Source organism: Malania oleifera, chromosome 4 (assembly GCF_029873635.1).
Source record: "Malania oleifera isolate guangnan ecotype guangnan chromosome 4, ASM2987363v1, whole genome shotgun sequence".
In the NCBI taxonomy this organism is placed as follows: Eukaryota; Viridiplantae; Streptophyta; class Magnoliopsida; order Santalales; family Ximeniaceae; genus Malania; species Malania oleifera.
Window position 1 is genome coordinate 6,989,493 of NC_080420.1, and position 20,196 is coordinate 7,009,688.

The 20,196-nt window shown below is 35.3% G+C and overlaps 2 protein-coding genes across 3 annotated transcripts; both read left to right on the forward strand.

Moving 5' to 3' along the window:
• The first annotated feature begins 3,090 nt into the window (after positions 1-3,090).
• Positions 3,091-6,586, forward strand: LOC131152778 (5'-adenylylsulfate reductase 1, chloroplastic-like). The gene is made up of 5 exons (XM_058104637.1): positions 3,091-3,369; positions 3,694-3,852; positions 4,014-4,140; positions 5,030-5,843; positions 5,959-6,586. Exons 1-5 carry the CDS (start codon positions 3,291-3,293, stop codon positions 6,187-6,189), a joined length of 1,410 nt encoding a protein of 469 aa, XP_057960620.1. The 5' UTR covers positions 3,091-3,290; the 3' UTR covers positions 6,190-6,586.
• A 4,866-nt stretch (positions 6,587-11,452) lies between these two features.
• Positions 11,453-18,783, forward strand: LOC131152779 (lactoylglutathione lyase GLX1-like). Of its 2 annotated transcripts, none has more exons than XM_058104639.1 (9): positions 11,453-11,777; positions 12,987-13,123; positions 13,203-13,327; positions 14,679-14,743; positions 14,828-15,040; positions 17,571-17,618; positions 17,721-17,828; positions 17,950-18,102; positions 18,459-18,783. In XM_058104639.1, exons 2-9 carry the CDS (start codon positions 13,008-13,010, stop codon positions 18,504-18,506), a joined length of 876 nt encoding a protein of 291 aa, XP_057960622.1. In that variant the 5' UTR covers positions 11,453-11,777; positions 12,987-13,007; the 3' UTR covers positions 18,507-18,783. The 2 variants fall into 2 exon arrangements, with proteins under 2 accessions (XP_057960622.1, XP_057960621.1); XM_058104638.1 differs by having other exon boundaries at positions 11,483-11,855.
• The last annotated feature ends 1,413 nt before the right edge of the window (positions 18,784-20,196 follow it).

Below are 20,196 nucleotides of genomic sequence, written 5' to 3' on the forward strand. Positions count from 1 at the left end.
AATTAGTAAAAAAGTTATAATTATATTCTGTTTTTAATAGTTAATTTCAAATTATTTTGGTTAAATTCGGTTAACCGAATTACCCGAAAAGGTAATTCGGTCGGGTTCGATTCGGTGAGCTTCCTTTGTTCGGTCAGTTTGGTTATCAGAAATCATTAATCGAAAATTTCGGTTAATTCGGTTAATTAACCAAATTTGGCTGAACTGACCGTTTGCTCACCCCTACCCACGTTCACGCCTTGAGACCAACTCAAGTATTTCCAAAATTCACTAAGCAATCCTCCTTCAAGATGGAGAAGCTTTTATAATCATGGGCACACACCCCAACTGCTCACCAAGAGTTACAACAAGATGCTCACCAAGAGTCACCTTACAAAGGCTTTCAAAGAACCCCCTCAATGCAATGAATCGAATCAAATAGATCTAACTTCAAAGTGCTCATTCTTGAGCTGATAATACGAATCCAAACCTCACACCACTCTCTTTGTAAATGATGTGTAAGACAAGAGTAAAGAGCAAAAGAGTTTGAGAGCAAAGATGAATCCCTAAAATGGCTGCTCAATGAATGTGCTCAACAACCAAGTGCTTAACTAACTGTAAAATGAATGCACAAGACTCATATTAAAGGGCAAAGGGATGAGCAGTTCGCTGGAGAGCCGTTGGGCATTAAATAGGAAAAGAAAATTTGAAAACCAGCCGTTTTTGCGCATTAAATGTGTTCTACTGCCCAACACTCGTTGACGATTCTATGACCTTGTCGACGAGTCTTACACATGCATCCGTCGATGAATCCCCTATATTTGTCGACGAGTCTTCTTTGTTGAATTAAGATAGGTCTCAGTTTCTCTTCATCGATGATTCCCCTGTATATGTCGATGAGCCACTTATATACATTCATCGACAAATCTCAGCATTCGTCGACGGGTCACCTCTGAGATTTTAGGTGGCCTTGGAATCTCTTCGTCGATGAGTCCAATACACTCATCGACAAGTCACTCTATTTTTGCTTTAATAAGAAGCTAAATGAAGATCTTCTCCTTTAACGTGGGCCAGGCAGCGGCAAGTGCAGGAGGAAGAAACCTAAGAGAAGAGGACAAGTTCCAAAAAATAATCTTTTGTTCAAATTAAAAACCAATCTTGTCCAAAATTATTTTTACCAGTTATAAGATGTCTTGATTTAATAAAATACATTTGAAAGCCATTTGACATCTTATCTAGTTAAGTGACTCGATATGATGTGTGAACTCGGTTTTCATGTCTTAACCTTTTGTGAACTATATGCATATGCAATTTGCTCGTCTCTTGTAAGATACTATTGACCATACCATATTCATAAGAGTCGTAACATACATCCTATCTCTTACACACACAACCCAACAAAGATACAATTAATGTATAGTTTTATATATGCTTTGTTTAGGTGGTTGAGTTCCGGATGTGTTATGTGTGGAACTTTATTGATGATCATTTGCTCTTTACTTGTTCTATATATGCCTAACCCTTACGCTTGCCTTAGAACTGTCATGTATATCTAAACTAAACTTGAGGAAAAAAGTTAGCATACTTAAGAACTACTAATGGGTTATTGTCATCAAAACAAGTTAGAATGAGAACTCTTAACCACTAGGGCTAACAAAAGTTAATTTGAATGAAATTCATTTTAATCTTTGTTTTCCTAATTAGTGCAATCAAGTAGTTATACAATTTTTTATTCGAAAATTAAGAATAATATACTAAAAAATATTTGACAATTGATAAATAATTTGAATTAACTCATAAATATATTACAAATAATAACTAATGCACTTACTATAATTTTTTCTTAATATCTATTTTTCAACATTCTAAAATATTTTGTGCTAACTTTTATTTTTGTTAATAGTTGATAAATGATTTCTTGAGTAATATTTATATTCCTGTTTATGAGTCTCACAATTTAAAGTAGCGAGCTCCCTTTCATGCTCTTTTACTCATAAATGATCAGCAAGAATGCTCAAGAGTGAAATTTATTAGCTAGTTATTTTATCAGCGGTCGACCCAATAATGATTGCCGCTTCTTTTTTGTTTTATTGTAATTTTTTTCTTCTTAATTATGTTTAATTTTTAAAAAAGTCAAATAAAAGAAGAATAATTTGATGAGCTAGAATAAAAAGGGTAAAAATAAATACTTTTATATTTTAGTGTCAACTAAGGAATTGTTTGGTATCACTTACGCTATCTATTTTTTTTTTTGTTTTGTTATAAGATGATATTGTGTTTGTTTATGTTATCGATTTTTACCACCTGACATGATATATAAATTGAAGGTATAAAATAAAAAATCCGTAAAATTACTAAAACTTTGGAAGAAAATAAAATTCATTCAAAAAATATATTTACTAATGTTCAATCATCCTATATAATATGATGATTTTTTATAGCCATTTGATTTGGGAACAAAGTGCGCATGTGATCGATTAAATTTTTAGTTTGTTTTCGTTTTGAAATATTAACCAAAACAAATTACTAGTTTTAGTTATTATTTTGATTTTTTTTTATTTTTAATAACTATAGCAAATATCTCCTAATATTATGGATGTTGATCTTATTTTAACGTTTAATGAGAAGGAAATTAAATCAAAATTTTCTATTAATTTTTATTAAACTAAATAAGATATTAAAAATAAATAATGATTTATTATACACTTTATAATATATTAATATATTATAATATATTTATTTACTACTGCATTTTGGAAATCAAGCGCAACTTGGAAGAGAATCCAAATAAGTTACATCATTTGAGCACTGAATACCGGACGGTCAAGATCATTTCGATTCTCTGGGGGGAAGAATCGGAGACGAATAATTTGAAAAATTAACATCACGTGTACGGCCACAATTATCCAAGATAAATAGAATAAAAGAAAAATGGAGGACCAGGAAAAATCGAGGAAATAGACTAGAGCTAACATGCGCCGGGCTCGTGGTCTGCGGCGCCGAGATCCCATGGGCCCACGCCCGCCCCTCACCCACTCTCCGCCACGTGACGAAAGCGCTGAGAGATCTCATCAATGAGATACCGCCGCGTCATCACGATCAGGAACCAACAAGCCATCCCCGGATTGCGTCCAGGTTCAATGAACCTGGAGGCTCGCCTTCCTCCCGGCCTGTATTTAACCATTTCTCGTTTTCCTTCACATGGAGAGCTCCGATCGCTGCCGTCAGAAAAGATAACCGCAGTTTGAAATTGAAATCACAGTTACAGGGAGAGAGAGAGAGAGAGAGAGAGAGAGCTTGAGAATTCTTCAATGGCGTCGGCGACTGCTTCTTCTACTGCAGTTTCTAGTTCCATATCTTCGCGCCTTGTTGCGTCTCCAGAATCCAAAGGTTCGAGCTCTCCTTTTCGGTTGCTTCTTTCTTTTCTGATTAGTTTTATGCTCTGCATCTCTAATTTTTTCTTTTTCCGATTTTTTGAGCTGATTATCATTTTTTCATAAGCGTCAATCGAATTTCTGGTTTTTGCTGTGTTCGTAATATGGTTGTTTGAATGTCTTTATGCTTTGCGTTTCAATTTTTCTTTTTTGTTCTTTTCCAAAGCTGACGATTTTTTCTCCCCGTTGAGCGTCGGTGGAATTTCTGGTTTTTGATGTTATGTTGCTAAGATTTGAGTCTGATGCGCGTGTTTTGGTGGTCTTCTTTTTTCTTGCGTAGCTCTGCGAATTGGTACTTTTCGGCCGTTGGATCATGCTCATGTACCGGCGGCGGCGGCTGTGAAATTCTCTCGGAGACGATGCTCGGTCAAGCCATTGAATGCTGAACCAAAACGCAGCGATTCGACTGTCCCTTTTGCAGCAACCATCGCTGCTCCTGGTACGTTTAGACGCAAATATATTCTTACCTCTTTCTCTTGGAAAAATGATTGTTGTTCCGAAATTTAAAGAATCTCTCAGTCATAAATTTTTCTTGGTTACTGGATCAAGAATGACATGCCCAGCGTAGGATTATATTCTTATCCCGTGTCATATTTGCAGAGGTGGTTGAGAAGCCGGTGACGGAGGATTATGAGCAATTGGCTAAAGAACTCGAGCACGCTTCTCCCCTTCAAATAATGGACAAAGCCTTGGAGACATATGGAAACGACATAGCAATTGCATTCAGGTAGTTTTCACGGGGGAAAAAGGAATTCTTGCCTAAATCTATATTTGCATTCTGGTAATTTTGTGTTCCATTGTTGCCTATGCCCAAAACGGGAATAGAAGTTTCACACTTTGGACTGTTGGAACATATTACTCCGCTATAAGAACATTTTTTGTGATCTCGGTTCAAATTTCCATTCTGTACTTGGTGTCCATCAAATTCAATTGTCTCCTCTTTGCTTCGTGTACAGTTTAAACGTTGAAATCAATCATTTTGAGTTGCTTGCTGTTACCCTTTGACAAGGATTGTATTTCTAGAGCTTAAGCTAAGAAGCTATTTATATAACGATTGACAAGAGATGTGCTTATTCTTCCTTTCTCAGTAATATTTTTTTAATCTGGAAATGGCATCCACAGCAATTGATTTTATAAAATTGAAGAAGTGCTAAAGCAGTATCATTTTGTGAAGTCCTAAAGACTTTTAGTATGAAAATGAAGGATTTGTGTCTTCAAATTCTATGTAGAAGATACCACTCAGTCTCCATTGTCGGGGGGTTGGAAGGAGGAGGGATCTTGGAAACTGATGGATTCTAGTTCATTCAAAACTGGTTTGACAATAAGATAGCCTTTGGGACAGTATTTATTATTCGCAATAATACAACTTGTAGCTTTGTTGATGGCTTGGCCACATTTACGGTTAACTTGCCTAGTTAATTAGATCGAATTTCAAAATTTTATGGAGGAGTTTATCGTGGCACCATAAAATTTTGTAGAGTGGACTCTGAAGATGAGGGTTTGTATTGATCTAATCAATTTAGCATACATATTACAATAAATGCAGACAAAACCATCTAATTTATATTTTGATTTGTGAAGAATTGTTTCTTTAAGTGAATTTATTTATTTTGCAGTGGCGCAGAGGATGTTGCTTTGATCGAGTATGCTCATTTAACTGGTCGCCCATTTCGGGTATTCAGCTTAGACACTGGAAGGCTTAATCCAGAGACATATCAGTTTTTTGACACCGTTGAGAAGCACTACGGTATCCGCATTGAGTATATGTTTCCAGATGCTGTTGAGGTTCAGGCATTGGTTAGGAGCAAGGGACTGTACTCTTTCTATGAGGATGGCCATCAGGAGTGCTGCCGTGTGAGGAAAGTTAGACCCCTTAGGCGGGCTCTTAAGGGTCTGCGTGCTTGGGTTACTGGTCAGAGGAAGGATCAGTCCCCGGGCACAAGGGCTGAAATCCCGGTAGTCCAGGTGGATCCTTCCTTCGAAGGCATGGATGGTGGGATTGGGTGCCTTGTGAAGTGGAACCCAGTCGCAAATGTGGAGGGCCAAGATATATGGAGTTTCCTCAGGGCAATGAACGTGCCTGTGAATTCATTGCATTCCCAAGGATACATCTCAATTGGGTGTGAGCCATGTACAAGGCCTGTTCTACCAGGGCAACACGAGAGGGAGGGAAGGTGGTGGTGGGAGGATGCTAAGGCCAAGGAGTGTGGCCTCCATAAAGGAAATATTCAACAAGAAGGAACAGCCCAGCTCAATGGCAACGGGAATGGGGCTGCCCATCCAAATGGAGATGCATCTTTAGCTGATATTTTCAACACAGACAATTTGGTCACCTTAAGCAGGACTGGGATGGAGAATTTGGCAAGGTTGGATAACCGAAGAGAACCATGGTTTGTTGTACTCTACGCACCTTGGTGCCGTTTCTGCCAGGTATGCTAGATAGTAAGCAAAGATGTTTGGTACTGCAATTGCTTTAACTTTTTGGGTGGTTTTTGTTTTTATCCATCTAATTAAAATTTCTCTTACAAATGTTGTTTTTAAACAGGCAATGGAAGGATCGTTCGTTGAATTGGCGGATAAATTGGCTGGGAGTGGAGTGAAGGTAGGGAAGTTCAGGGCTGATGGCGAGCAGAAAGAATTTGCACAGAGAGAACTGCAGCTTGGTAGCCTTCCCACGATACTTTTCTTCCCTAAACACTCATCTCGGCCCATAAAGTACCCATCGGAGAAGAGAGATGTGGATTCATTGATGGCTTTTGTGAATGCTCTGAGATGATAAATATATATCGATCAAAAACTGTGCTTGACAAATGAAAATAAAGGTATTCGTAACTTTGGTGAGGGATGAAATCTCTTTCATTCTTGCTTGGGAGGTGGAGTCCGAATCCCCCATTGGCAACCTTCCAGTCCTAGCACACCTATTGCACTGTAACAATGCTTCTTCTTAATTTGTTGGGTTACAGGGTACTACGTTTGCTTGCTTGCTTGTCTTCTTCACACGCCTAGTTTCTCTATAGAATAGAGTTTTGTGATTGATGTCATGTGGCTGGAGATGGCAACAACAGTCACTGTGCCTTTGTAATGTGATTTTCTGAGGATTTAATTTCAGTTTTGTACGGGTACAGAATCAAAGTGAGTGGGATGTCTGAAATACTCGGCTCTCAATTCTCAAAGACACTGTTCAAGATTCAAAACTTTTTTTTTTTTTTTTTTTTTTGGCTGTGCAATTTGATTTGCAATTCAGGACACAAAAGCATGACAACAAGATGTAGATGAAGCCATTACATCAGATGCAATTATTTTGTGTTGCCACTGCTACCATGTGGAAATCATAGACTTAAGGAAATCTTCATTTAAAAATATTGTTTTAGCTTTTCTTTTCCCATGGGGCATAGTGGCAAAGCCAGCCAGTGCAAGCAGTTCTACTTGGGGTTTGAGATGGGCAAAAATTGCAGTGTGCAAGCAGTTCTACTTGGGGTTTGAGATGGGTAAAAAATGCAGTGGCAAACCACACTGCCAATTTAAAAAATTCTTAAAATCATTACAAATCCAAACCAACCGAAAGGTGCCTGGTTCTTTTTGGTTTGCCAACTTGACCCACACTGATCCTCATCACTCCATAATAAATTCTGCACATCTGCATTCTGCCAATTTGCACATAAGCAGCATCCAGACAGTTCCTTCTGTAGTTGGTTTCCTTTCTCCAATGCCACAGTGCTACATTACAAAAATATGGCTAGTATTGACCTTTTAATATTTAGACAATGTGTTGAGATTGCCATTGAGTTTTGCATAATTCTACACAAATTAGTATTAGAAGCAGGAATTTAAGAATTTGAATTTAGATTTGAGTGGATTTGGATAAATTTTTATATAATTTTATACATCATCTTATTCAAATATAATACAACTTCAAATTTAAGGTCTTTTCAAATATGGAGTAAATGAAATTACCAGTCTTAAGCCTAATCAGCGGATGGAGCAGGGTTTAGGATTTAGAATATCTCCAAATCTCAACCTAACTTGAGTTTACAAACATCTAATTTTTTTTTACTAACAACTAGATTTTATGCTATTCATGACATCTATTTTTAGCTCAGAATAGGAATTAATAAATATTTTTATTATTTATTAAAAAAATTTGTTCAAAACATAATAATTATTTAAATTTGTTCAATAAAACATTACTTGAAAAAAGCCCATTGCATAAAATAAAAAAAGACAATCAATCTCAACACAAGATAAATAATTCATGAAAACCCAATTTTCATTGGAATTCAATGTTTTAACACTTTTTTTGTTGAGTTGTGACTCATATTCAGAAAGTATCTACTTGAAGGTTGTTACAAATGGGAGGACACAAGACCCTTGAGCTCTCAATGTGTGATACCTCCTTATTTGCTGAAATTACGTTAGGTGGGGGTGCATTAGGGGGTGTAAGGGCTTGTTTGGTATAGTACGTTTGAGTCAGGGTGTAATGTAATTGTATATCATATTAGGGTTTTTTGAAATTTTCATACAAGGCTATACATACACATTGTAGCCAAGAGTTGAAACTTGAAACCCTAAGACAAATTTTGTTTGATAGTAAAAATTATGTAGGTACTCCATGGACGTAAGCATTGCTGAACTATATAAATTTGTGTTCTTCTTCCTTTTGTTTTCTCTAATTTTCGTATTTGCTGTGCGTACGTGCATAATTTTAGGGCATAATTTTACAATAGTTTTAATTAGAGAACCATGTTATATTAGGTTTTTTAGGGTTTGCACCTAGATCGCAACAAGGATGAGCAGGTTGAAGACCAAATTTAAAAAGTTTGATGGTAAAAGGGAACTTCAGCATATGGCATATTTGAGTAACCCAATTTTCTAGTTCAATAGAAGGTTTATAGGGCTTTGATAGGAGAGAAATCAAAGAAGATGGATGAAAATGATTGGATGGAACTAGAACATATTAACTTTAGTATTATCCGATCTTGTTTGGTAGATTTTATCGTATTTGATGTGATGAACAAGAAATTTGTCAAGGGTTTATGGACAAAATTGGAGAGTCTGCATATATCGAAGAACAATACTAACATATTGCTTTGGAAGAAGTCATTGCTGTTTCTTCCTATGTACGAGGGTGGAGATCCGAATTAGCTTATGAATCAGTTTAATCAAATTCTCAATGATCTGCTCAAAGTGGATGTGAGGATTGAAGATGAAGATAAAGTGTTGATGTTGTCATCTTCTTTTCCTTCTTCATTTTAATACTTGGTTATGACACTATTCTAAGGGGATATCCATTCTAAGCTATGAAGAGGTTTCTGGGTTATTAGGTCAAATAAGGTTAGAAAAAGACTCAACAAAGAGGACCATGAACCAGAGGGCTTGATTGCCAAAGTTGAGTGTAAGAGAGGGGAATCCAAGGAGAAGTATAAGTGAAGGACCATATCTAAGTCTAGATCAAGGGCCAAGAATGTTGAGTGCTTAAAGTGTAAACAGGACGGGTACTATAAGCAGGATTATCCTCTTTGAAAGAAAGAAGACAATAAAGACTAACCTTCAAGTTTTGCAAGTGTTATAACAAATAGTTCAGACAAAGAAGAGCTCTTGCTAGTTCCTTTCATTATTGTCCATATGAGGAGTGGTTGGTGGGTCAGTAATTGTTAGAAATAATCATCCTTGTCCTGTAATTGGAGTTGGTATTGTGAAAGTTAGAATGTTTGATGACATTGTTAGAACATTACAAAATGTTAGACATGCTCTAGAATTGAAGAAGAATGTGCTTTCTCTAGCTTACTTAGAAAAGAATTTATATGGGCTTTGAGTAACTTTTGGAAGTGAAACCTAAAGGTGTCAAAGGAGTTTATGATTGTTATCAAGAGTAAATAAGTCGATAACAATTTGTATCAGCTAATAGGCAGTACAATTGCGGGTAGTGCTATCAATTGTATTGAATTTTTTTTAAATATCTTCTTTGTGAGGGTTCTGTGAGGAATGGTGAAATCCCAAAAGGGAGGGGGATGAGTTGAATTTTAAAAAACTTTTGAGGATTATTTAACTAATTCATCAACAATATCCCAAAAAAATAAAATAAAAGGTGTGTATGTAAACCAATCACAACAATATATAAATAAACATACAAGTGCGGAAATGTAAAGAGTGTAGGAAAGAGAGAATGACACCGGAATTTTTACGAGGTTTGGCTATCCCCACTTACGTCCTCGCTTTGAGTAAACCACTCAAGGATTCCACTAGACCACTCCTTCAAAATTGGGCGGAGCCACCGTTACACCAATCCTTATAGGTGGACCAACCTCTTACATACTCCTTATAGGCGGAACCATCTCTTCAAGTGATATCTCCTCACTTGACCATGGTTCACAACCTAAACCACAAGAGTATGAATGAAAATAAATTTTTCGTACAAAGAATTGCTTCTTCAATAAGTTGATTTGTACAAATGAAAAACTATATTTACTCTCAAATGATTTGAAAATAAAGTTTAACAGAGAGATTTCTCTCAAAAATATTTTGCAAGTAAGAGTGAGAGTATGGAAATGATTTTTCTTAAATATTACCTTTGAAATATCAAATGCAAGAAGACTTTCAAGTAATATATATATATATATATATATATATATATATATATATATATATATATATATGAGTGTAAATAAATGCTCAAGCCTTTCAAGGACCTTTTAAAATATCAAATGGAAGAAGAGTTTTGATGTATAAAAATGTGAGTATGAAACAATGCTCAAAGATTTCAAGAAACCCTTAAAAGGTTTTCTCCAAAAATGTTTTCAAAAAGAGTAGGAGAAGTATAAAAATATGAATAAGAATGAAAGAAATTTCAACAAAACATCCCAAATTCTTCTTTAACATTTTCCAAGTGTTTTAGGCTTGTATATATAGGCAAAAACCAAATTTAGTCGTTATATGGCCGTTGGGGAGTGAAAAATATTATTTTATTTTGAAAACTAGCAGTTTTATAACCGTTGGCGTTCAACTCCTGATATGAATCGTCGACAAGTCATACCCATTCATTGACGAGTGACCTCCATTCATCGATGAGTCACTAGATTTCGTCGATGAGTCACCTAGTTAGAAAAACATATTTGGCTACTAAAAATTTTCATTGACGACTCAATATCATTCATCGACAATTCATGCCCATTCATTGATGAGTAAAGTCTGTTCATCGAGGAATCACCTAGGCAAGAACTCAATAAGGCTTTTGGTTTGATTAGTCGACGAATGCATGCCATTACTCGAAGATTCCCTTATTTGTCACACTTAATAAGCCTTCTAATGACTTGGACCAATCTTGAACAAAAGTATTTGAAAGATTTTAAGTGTAATGAAGATTAATACTTGTCCAAATGAGTTTTGACCATTGTTTTGATTTCAAAATCATTTTAAACTTTTTGTGTAAGCTTATCATTTTTAGTGAAAAGGTTTTTCATGTAGACTTGGAGAACTTAAGGTCAATCTATGGTTATGGTCGTTCTAGAGCTTCAATTCAAACCAAATGATCATGCTTGCATAAATTAAACTTAATAAATATTACAAATGAAAAGAAGCACAAGTCTTCAAGATTTGCTCTTCTAATGTTCATGCAATATGCCACATGATGTGTGCTGGTTTAGGTATTTTATGACTTTCATTTTACATTGGTCATTTGTGTCTTTTGAAACTTAACATGTTCAAATACTTAACGCACAAATAAGATGTTGTAATTTATCATTATCAAAACAGGATAAGTAGTTGTTTATGGTTTAAGTAGCTGTTTAAGTATCAAATACTTAACGCACATATAATGCATATTTTAAATACTTAATGCACAAATGAGATGTTGCATTTATCATTAACTAATGAGTTTATGAAATTTCCACCAATAAAAATTTAGATAATTTTAATAAAATTTCACGAATAATTATTCGAGGTTGGAGACAGACTTCTTTATTACATTCTCAGTAATTAGAATATATACGAGAAATTACATATTTCGAATTTTCAACTGTGCCATCATGAAGTGGCGGATTGTCCTCTTGCCACGTAGTGGGACAGAGTCCGCCAACGGCCTCGACTCTTCACTCACGTTCACGCCTCACGGACACTCCTGCCATGGTTTGAGGCCCTCCGTCCGATCGCCACGCTTTCCGGCACGATGAGACTGAGAATGCAATGCTCCGGTCCCACGAAGACCCGTCTTGCTGGCGGATTCCACTACCGCTATTGGTCGTCCTCGCGAGCAGAGTGACAGACCGTCACGCTAGGTGCACTCAGCTGATGCCAGTGTAGCATAAAGGTTGTCGTGGTTCTTACGCGGGTGATTCTAGGGCTCGTGGTTGCTCTTCTTCCCTTGCTCCAGTGAGCTTTCTCTCCCCCTCCATTTCAAGCTTTTCTGCATTTCTAGCTTTTCTCTTTCTCGATTTCGTTCCGTTTTAGGTTCGAGTCTTGAATTCGAAGTTCATCTTATAGCTCTGTTTGTTCTTATTTTGTGAATTGAGACTGCGATTTCGACGAATTTTGCTGAGCTGATTTGTTTGTAGCTATATATTGATGAATTCTATGTTGTGTTTGAATTTGAGCTTTTGTGTGTGGATAATGGTTTATCCATTAGCGAATATATACCACCTTGTGCATCCGTTATCTTGTGTGTTACATTTACTGTAATTTCTGTAATCAGTGAGGTAGGTCGCGTTAGATCGCATATGGTTGATATTACCGAAGCGATGCAAGTTTGCTGGATGAGTTTATTTTTAGTTGCAGTTCAGAATTTGCCAGTGAGGGATGGTTAAAGTTTGGGTCTTGTGTGTTGGAGGTCTGGTTCGAGTCCTGGTTCAAGTCTTGAGAGGGCTGGGAAGGAATGAGGATTGAAGACGGGTTAACTTTGTTGTGTAGTCCAAAGACTCCAGACCTAATACGCGCCTTCAATGGGAACAAACTTTTTGAAATTGTTGTCTTCACTTTGCGCAATTGATTTACAACATAGGATTTTGACAAGGAAGTTCCTTTTTTTTACTAGTCCTCAAATTTTTTTGTTTTGTTTATAATGAGTTAAACGCATTATTGAACCCAAACTGCTACATGCATTATTGGACTCAAACTGCAATAATTCAGGAAGTACTTGACTGGTATTGCAGGAATTTAGAATGTATGGTGATCTTGTTGTTTTGCAGTGACCAAGGTAGAAAATTTTAAAAATTTTATGGCCAGAAGTGCATTTAACTCTCTTTGGTGGTCTTTTATAAATCAAATAGAGTCAGGTGGTCGATTTTGGAGTGTTGATGTCTCAGAGAATTGAAACATGTTAATTCTCTTTCTGCAGAGTGGTTGAAGTTCATCTGTTACGTGTTGCATAGCTTTTGAGATGAGTCATCTTGTTGCACATAAAATATTGCCAAAGATTTTAAGAAAACAAATTGCAGATGTTATTTTATTGTTCATTTTTGTATGTTGTGCCCATTTTTGTGATGAATCTGTCAAAAAACTGTGTTGGCCCAAATTTGCATAAATGCAGAACTCTTGATGTAAATTTTAACCGTACACTGTTGCTGGACTCAATCATGAATGCAGAGTGTTGACATTGATTTGAGTATGGCTGGGTCTACACCTGCTGTTCCAAGCAATGATTTGTTGGAATGGGCTCAAAAAGACAAGCACCGATTTCTACATGCTGTGTATCGTGTTGGTGATCTTGATCGTACAATTAAGTATGCTTTTAGAACTATGACTTGACTTTGTTTTAGGAATCATTGAAGTTTCTCATCTGTCACTTTGGTTTGTTGTCAGGTACTACACTGAGTGCTTTGGGATGAAGCTGTTAAGGAAAAGGGACATCCCAGAAGAGAAATACTCAAATGCCTTTCTTGGTTTTGGCCAAGAAGATTCTCATTTTGTTCTTGAGTTAACATACAGTAAGTTAGATCTTATGTTTTCCCCTCAGTTATTTTTTTTCACAAAATACCCCTTACCCACACACGCATATGTATGTATGTACATATGCGTAAGTTTATATGTTGAGAATTCCACTTGTGAGTTTGTCTCACATTGAAAAAATTGAGTGGATAATGGTTGTTTATATACATGGTTGGGCCTAAGACCTAATAGATTTAAACGTTTGGGTCAAGTTGATGCTCATTCATGTGTATTATGCTCACCCATGGACTCTTCGGGTGCTAACAAGTGGTATCAAAGCTGACAGTTCATAACTCTGGGTGAACGATATCGTAAAAGTCGAGATGTGAAACTAATTTTCCTGATGTGCTAATAGTTGGAGGACTAAGAATGTGACCAAGGCCGATAAGGATCATCTAGACCTGAGATGGATCGGAATAGGATCAAGACGTGGGAGGTAGGATTGGTTCGATGCACGTGGAATGCAATCCGAGCCACGTAAGGTACCAGTGGTAAGGCCCACTTGAGTAATTGTTAGGGAATTTGGCTTTACTCCAATAAGGGAGATGGTTTCTGTTTAAGGGGGAGCAGTTGGAACTCACAAGTAAAGGGGAGATTATTGAGAATTCCACTTGTGAGTTTGTCCCACATTAAAAAAATTGAATGGATGATGGGTGCTTATATACATGGTTAGGCCCAAGACCCAATAGCCTTAAGTTTTTGGGTCAAGTTGGTGCTCACTCACGTGTAATTATGTCGACCCATGGACTCCTCCGGTGCTAACATTGTGTGCGTGTATGCGACTGTGCACTTGCTTTTCTAAGTGTGCACATCATTTTTGTTGCTTCAAATAGTTCTCTTAATAACCTATACACAAAACATATGGCTCTTAGATAATTTTTGTTTCACCTGGAAGGTGCTAACTTACCATTCAAAATATGGTGATTTGATCCTCCACCCCATCCAAAAAACAACTTTTTGGAGTGGTTACATTTTGACCCGATTGGGACTTTGGAAATGCTAAGTTGAAAAATACAACCAACCTTCATGTATCTATTTCACTTTAGTCAACTTTATAGTATTCCCCATCTTAATAGGAATTCAACAATAGCAAGCTGGACAGAGCTTGTTACAAAAAGGTCATTATCACATTTGCTAGCAAGGGAGTTGATCTCAAGCTAGATAGAGCTTGTTATCTACGAAGAAGGTTTATTGTCACCTTCTTTAGCCAGGAAGTCCACTGTTAGTATTATTGCGGATGAAATTGCTAAGGGGTGTGTTTGTGTGTTTGTTTATATTTGCGTTTGTAATTGTGAACTTCTGTTGGTGACTGCGATCTCCTATTTATTAACTTCAAATGCTGATTTACAGATTATGGCGTGGATAGTTATGACATTGGAACAGGCTTTGGACATTTTGCAATTGCAAGTCAAGATGTAAGTGTTGAGTTGTTCACAAATTGTAACTAGATGATCCAGTTTCAGCATTGAATTTGGTTTCCTTATCTCATGGACTTTTAGGTTTACAAAATGGTTGAAGAAATACGGGCCAAGGGTGGTAATATCACTCGGGAGGCTGGCCCAGTTAAAGGTGGAACAGGTGTCATTGCCTTTGTCACAGATCCTGATGGCTACAGGTTTGAGCTGGTCCAAAGAGGTTCAACTTCTGACCCACTTTGTCTAGTCATGCTGCGGGTGGGTGATCTGGATCGCTCTATCAAGTTTTATGAAAAGGTACTTAATCTTTTCAAATATCTATTTCAAGTCAACCTGCTTTAGACCTGTCTTGCATTTGTGACTAGTTCCTATGGTTTATACATGCATACTTTTTTTAAATCAGTAAAATGTTGCTACTGAATGATATTCCATGACCCTGTTTCTCACATACAAAAAATTCATTCATATTGATTCTTTAGGGGCTGTTTGGTATCATTTCTATTTCTTAATTTCTATTTTAGTTTTAGTATAGTGAAAAAACACATGCTGTGACAATGCGTCTGCAACAACTAAAGATCATATTTTCTTAGTGTCATAAGTTGCCGGTATATTTTAATATCTAGAATTCACTCTTGTAGACATAATTTTTTAATGAAAAAATAAAAATAAAATATACATATCCATAAATTGAGAAAATTTGGAAAAAAAAAATACCCAACAAATTTTTTACAATTTTGAACCTTCTTATACAATAGGATTATTCTTGGAATACTAAAGAACCATTTTTTTAAAAAATTATTATTTATCAAGTAAAATAATTATTTAGCGATTCCTAATGTTTATCGTAATATATTTTAAACTGTATTATTTTGCAATTTCATTATACTAAATTACTAATAGTACTTTAATTGATTCAGGCTTTAAATTTTCAAATGTTTAATTTATTAAAATTTAATGGTGGTACTTTTGATGATGAAAATTTTTATGCTGATTGAAGGAATGTATGATAATTAACCATTATTTGATTCAAGGACAAAAATGAATGTGTTCAATTAGGTTTCTAATTTGTTTCATTTTTTGGAATATAACTAAGCAGGTTTTTTAAAAAAAAATAATAATAATAAATCAGGTTTTAACTTTGTTTTCAGTTTTGGGAATATTTCCACACAAGTTTTTAATTATTAACTTTTAGCTGGTTTTCAGTTTTTGGTTCCTATTTCTAGGTTTTAGTTTTTAATGTTCATTTTTGGTTTCTGTTTTCATAATTTTTGACAGTGATAACAAACACTCCTTCAGTTTTGATGGTTGCTTACATAGATTTTTAGCGAATCAGCCATCTGGTTATTTGAGGAAAAACAACCTTGTGCACGCAAAGAACTGGGTCTTTTTTTTTTTAAAACAAGAAATTTGGAATTAAGAATGAGTATCAGGTCTAGATATTTTGGAGTTATATAAACACCGCAATCTGGTGCAAATTTGATGCATGAACAACCAAAAAAATGTCACTCCTTGACATGAGCAACAATGAAGCATTTGATATTGTTTGTCGCAAGAGGGAAGTGTAAAGGAGTAGTATTTGCCTTTGAGAACTTTTAACCTGAGTACTGAGTACCGTTTGTTGAGTTGCTCATCCACGGATGCATGCTTTATTAACAAATTTTTATATTAACACATGTAGGTTATGTTTGATTTGCAAAAATTCTATTCCTAGGAATAGATTATGTTGGAAATATAACAGAAGGAAAAATATTTGCTAATAAAATTAATTTTAAATAAAAATAAAAATACTTATCAGAAACTGAGGTATGGAAGGACCACTGTCCTTAAAGTTGATTTCGCGCCTAAGGAGAACAATTCTTAGTACATATAGTCGTTACGCGCACGACCTCCAGGATTACTCAGCTGCCTTGATTTTGTGTGCACTAACAAATATTAAAACTATAGGAGATGTAGTGTCATTTAATTACCCAACAGAATAGAAATCTCGAGGGAGAATAGAAGATAGAGTTGTTCTGAAGAAGAAAAACGTATCTTGAAATAAAGTTGGATCACAGTTTATATAGGTAAAATTAAGTAGAACTTCTAGCATCATAAATACGAAATCATTAAAGTAGTAGTTAATATTTTAAAAATGTTAAAATTAATATATTAAATTTAACATATACTTAAACTGATATTTTTTTAATTTGCAGCATCCAAAATAAATATCAAGAGATTATTTATAATAGATTGGTTATAATTAGTCATACATAAAAAAATCTTATTACCATAAAGCAAATAATAATGTGAAACTTTTGATGAGTTTATAAACTATTTCTAAATTTCATCATAGAAATGTTTATTCCTTTCGTAGTATATGTTGGATGAAATAAGAAGGTATATACAAGGAAAATTTATTACTTCTATTCCCAATTTTTTTCACTATATTCTATCTTATTCCAAGGATTAGCTATTTTATGAACTAAACATAACCATAGTGTTTTTATTTTTTTGCTAAGCAATTAGCGCATATGGTGTTGCTTCAACATCTAGTTTTGACTTAATTATGTTAAGGCTAGGTGTGTATTTTTAGCATATAAAGAAGCAGAAAAAAGCTCTAAAGATCAAGTGAAACATTGTTAGCTTCTGGTGACTAACAGGATCAGTGTTTGAAGAAGTTGATTTGGTATCATTTAGGAATTTGATAAATAACAAATGTAAAGAGATATATTGAGTTACATCAAAGTTCCTTGTTTTTTCCAAATCTTAGTCTTAGTGACACTAATATACTCCCAGCTGTAATGTGATATTTGATGTTCCTTCCATTTTTGGGTTTTCCTCCATGCAGGCATTGGGGATGAAGCCGTTAAGCAAGACTGATAGGCCTGAATACAAGGTGAATTTTGTTCTATGTATTTTCATGTACCTTCTGGAAGAGCTGTAATACTTCTCACCCAGATTAACTAAATTCCATAATTTTATGGTGCATGTAATTAAGTACACTGTAGCTATGATGGGGTATGGAGACGAACATGAGACAACTGTTCTGGGGTTGACTTATAACTATGGTGTGACTGAATACACGAAAGGAAATGCATATGCGCAGGTTATTGACTTATTGTTATGATTATTTATGTATTTATTTATTTATTTGTTGAGAGCCTACGGTAAAATTCCTTTATACTTGAACATAGTTTTCTGCTTTGTGAACGTGATATCCGTTCCAGGTTGCTATTAGTACTGATGATGTGTATAAAAGTGCTGAGTTTGTGAACCTGGTTACACAAGAGCTTGGTGGAAAGATTACTCGACAACCAGGACCTATTCCTGGAATCAACACCAAGATCACCTCTTTTCTGGATCCGGATGGCTGGAAAACGGTATGTTTTCTGTAAGACACAGAAGTTATCTTTGGTTTCATTTGTATGATTTTGAAAGCAGTGCGGCCGAACATGAAGGCATGGCATTTTTTATGTAAGGTTGCTTGATTTGGTTGGCGTAATTATTTCCTTGTTCTACAAATAGGCATCTATTCAATCTCAAATTTTGGTTGTGTGATGTTGGAACAATCCATATAGATGCCATAATTGGGCTAAATGGTTCTGTTCAGAGCCCGTCCAACACCGACACTTCTTCCTGTTTGGAAATTGGAATGTGTGTGTTTTACAGATCTGCCCTATATTTTGGTTGTCGCCCTGCTTGCTTATGTTGTGATTTGGTGCTTGTATATTTCTAGGTCCTGGTCGACAATGAAGATTTTCTGAAGGAACTACGGAAGGAATAGTAATTTGCTCCTATGGAGTGGAGTGTTGGCGAAGCCTCGTAGAGCGAAAATAAATACTAATATCACTTCCTAATGTTACTGAACCATGCATCTGTCAGGGATCAGCACCTAGAATTCCAGTTTCTATGTAATGTTGTGCTTTCAACTGGGTCTAAAAGCGTATTTATTTTGGACATTTATTTAAGTTCATACTTCAGAATTGGATCTGTGGATTTCGGTGGATTATAAAATTACATTGAATTCTGTTAAATCCATACGTGAAATTCGTACTCCCAAACATGTTTAATGTATTAGTGGGTGCTGTGCTGAGCTGAACCTGATGTTTGTTGTGAATTTATTTTGTTTTTTGGTTGAAGTCTTGGATTGGGGGACTCAGAAAATATATTTTTCTGTGCTAGGGCTTTAATGGAGCTGGGTTGAGTTTTATCATATATTTTTTTTATCAAGTTTGAGCTTGGTTGTAAATCAGGTCTTAATATACTAATCCTTTGTTTGGATAGGCATGATTTGATTTTGTATTGAATTTTAATAAAATGTAATACAAAGTTATATTAAAATTTGCTTTAAAATTCATTCAAATTCAAAACTAAAGTTCGAAAAATCGTAACCTAATTTAATTTCATTGGGATGTTAATTGAGCTTGAGTGAATTTTACTTGGAAGTCAATTTTGTTTGATAGAATCTATCAAAATACCAAATTAATTCGCGAGCACTTGAAAGTCAAAATAAAGCTTTTCAAATTTTACTAAAACTAGTAAACAGACATTTGCTATGTGGTGGGGGTAATTTAAGAATAAAATTAATTAAAAAATAAAATACAAATCTAAATCATGCTAATGTAGCAAAGATAATTGATAATACAAGTGATGATTTGCAACCAAGAAAATAGAAAATTTCTATGAATGATTTCCAACGAACAAAATTCAGAATTCAACATCATTATTTTGTTTCTAATTGCATTACTTGAAAGCACTTTTTAAGCTTTGAAGTATGGTAATGTGAATACCTCACATTGATGCACCATATGACAAATCCTAAACTCGTTCAAAACTTTGTTAAGCCTAAACATATAGCATTTTTTTAAAGGGCTTCTAATGGAAAAATGAAGATTACAAAAATCAAGTGATCTTAAAAGAAGTCAACGTAGAATAAGTGCGACAAAATTTGAATATCATTGAGCAAGGTTGCTTATTTTTTATTATTTCTAATTATATGAAAAGGGGATTAAATTTATTTTGAGGCTAACACATGGCTTTATTCAGGCGAGTTTGGGCAAATGGTTCTGTGTGCATCTTGTTGAATATTAAACTTGTCTGGAGTCGTTGGCAGCCGCACCAACCGGCCGCTTCTGTTGACATTGGAGATCGGCGGCCACCAACTCTTCACCAGCTTCAGCCCACCATTGTTGATTATAATCTTCACCTATCGTCCATCCTTTGCTATAAATAGATGTGTGTGTGTTTGTAATGTTATGTGTGGTGTAAAGAGGGTGAATAACCAGTGAGTGAGAGATTTGTATTGAGATTTTCCTCTGTAATTTATTTCTAGTTTATTATTGAAATCAATTAAGTGTATTTGTGTGCAATCCTCATTGAGTTTCAGTCACAACCAGTTATTGAGTGAGTCCCCTCCACCCTTTAGTGATATCAGAGCATCCAGGTTCACTGAAATTTGCCAAACAGAGGAGAAC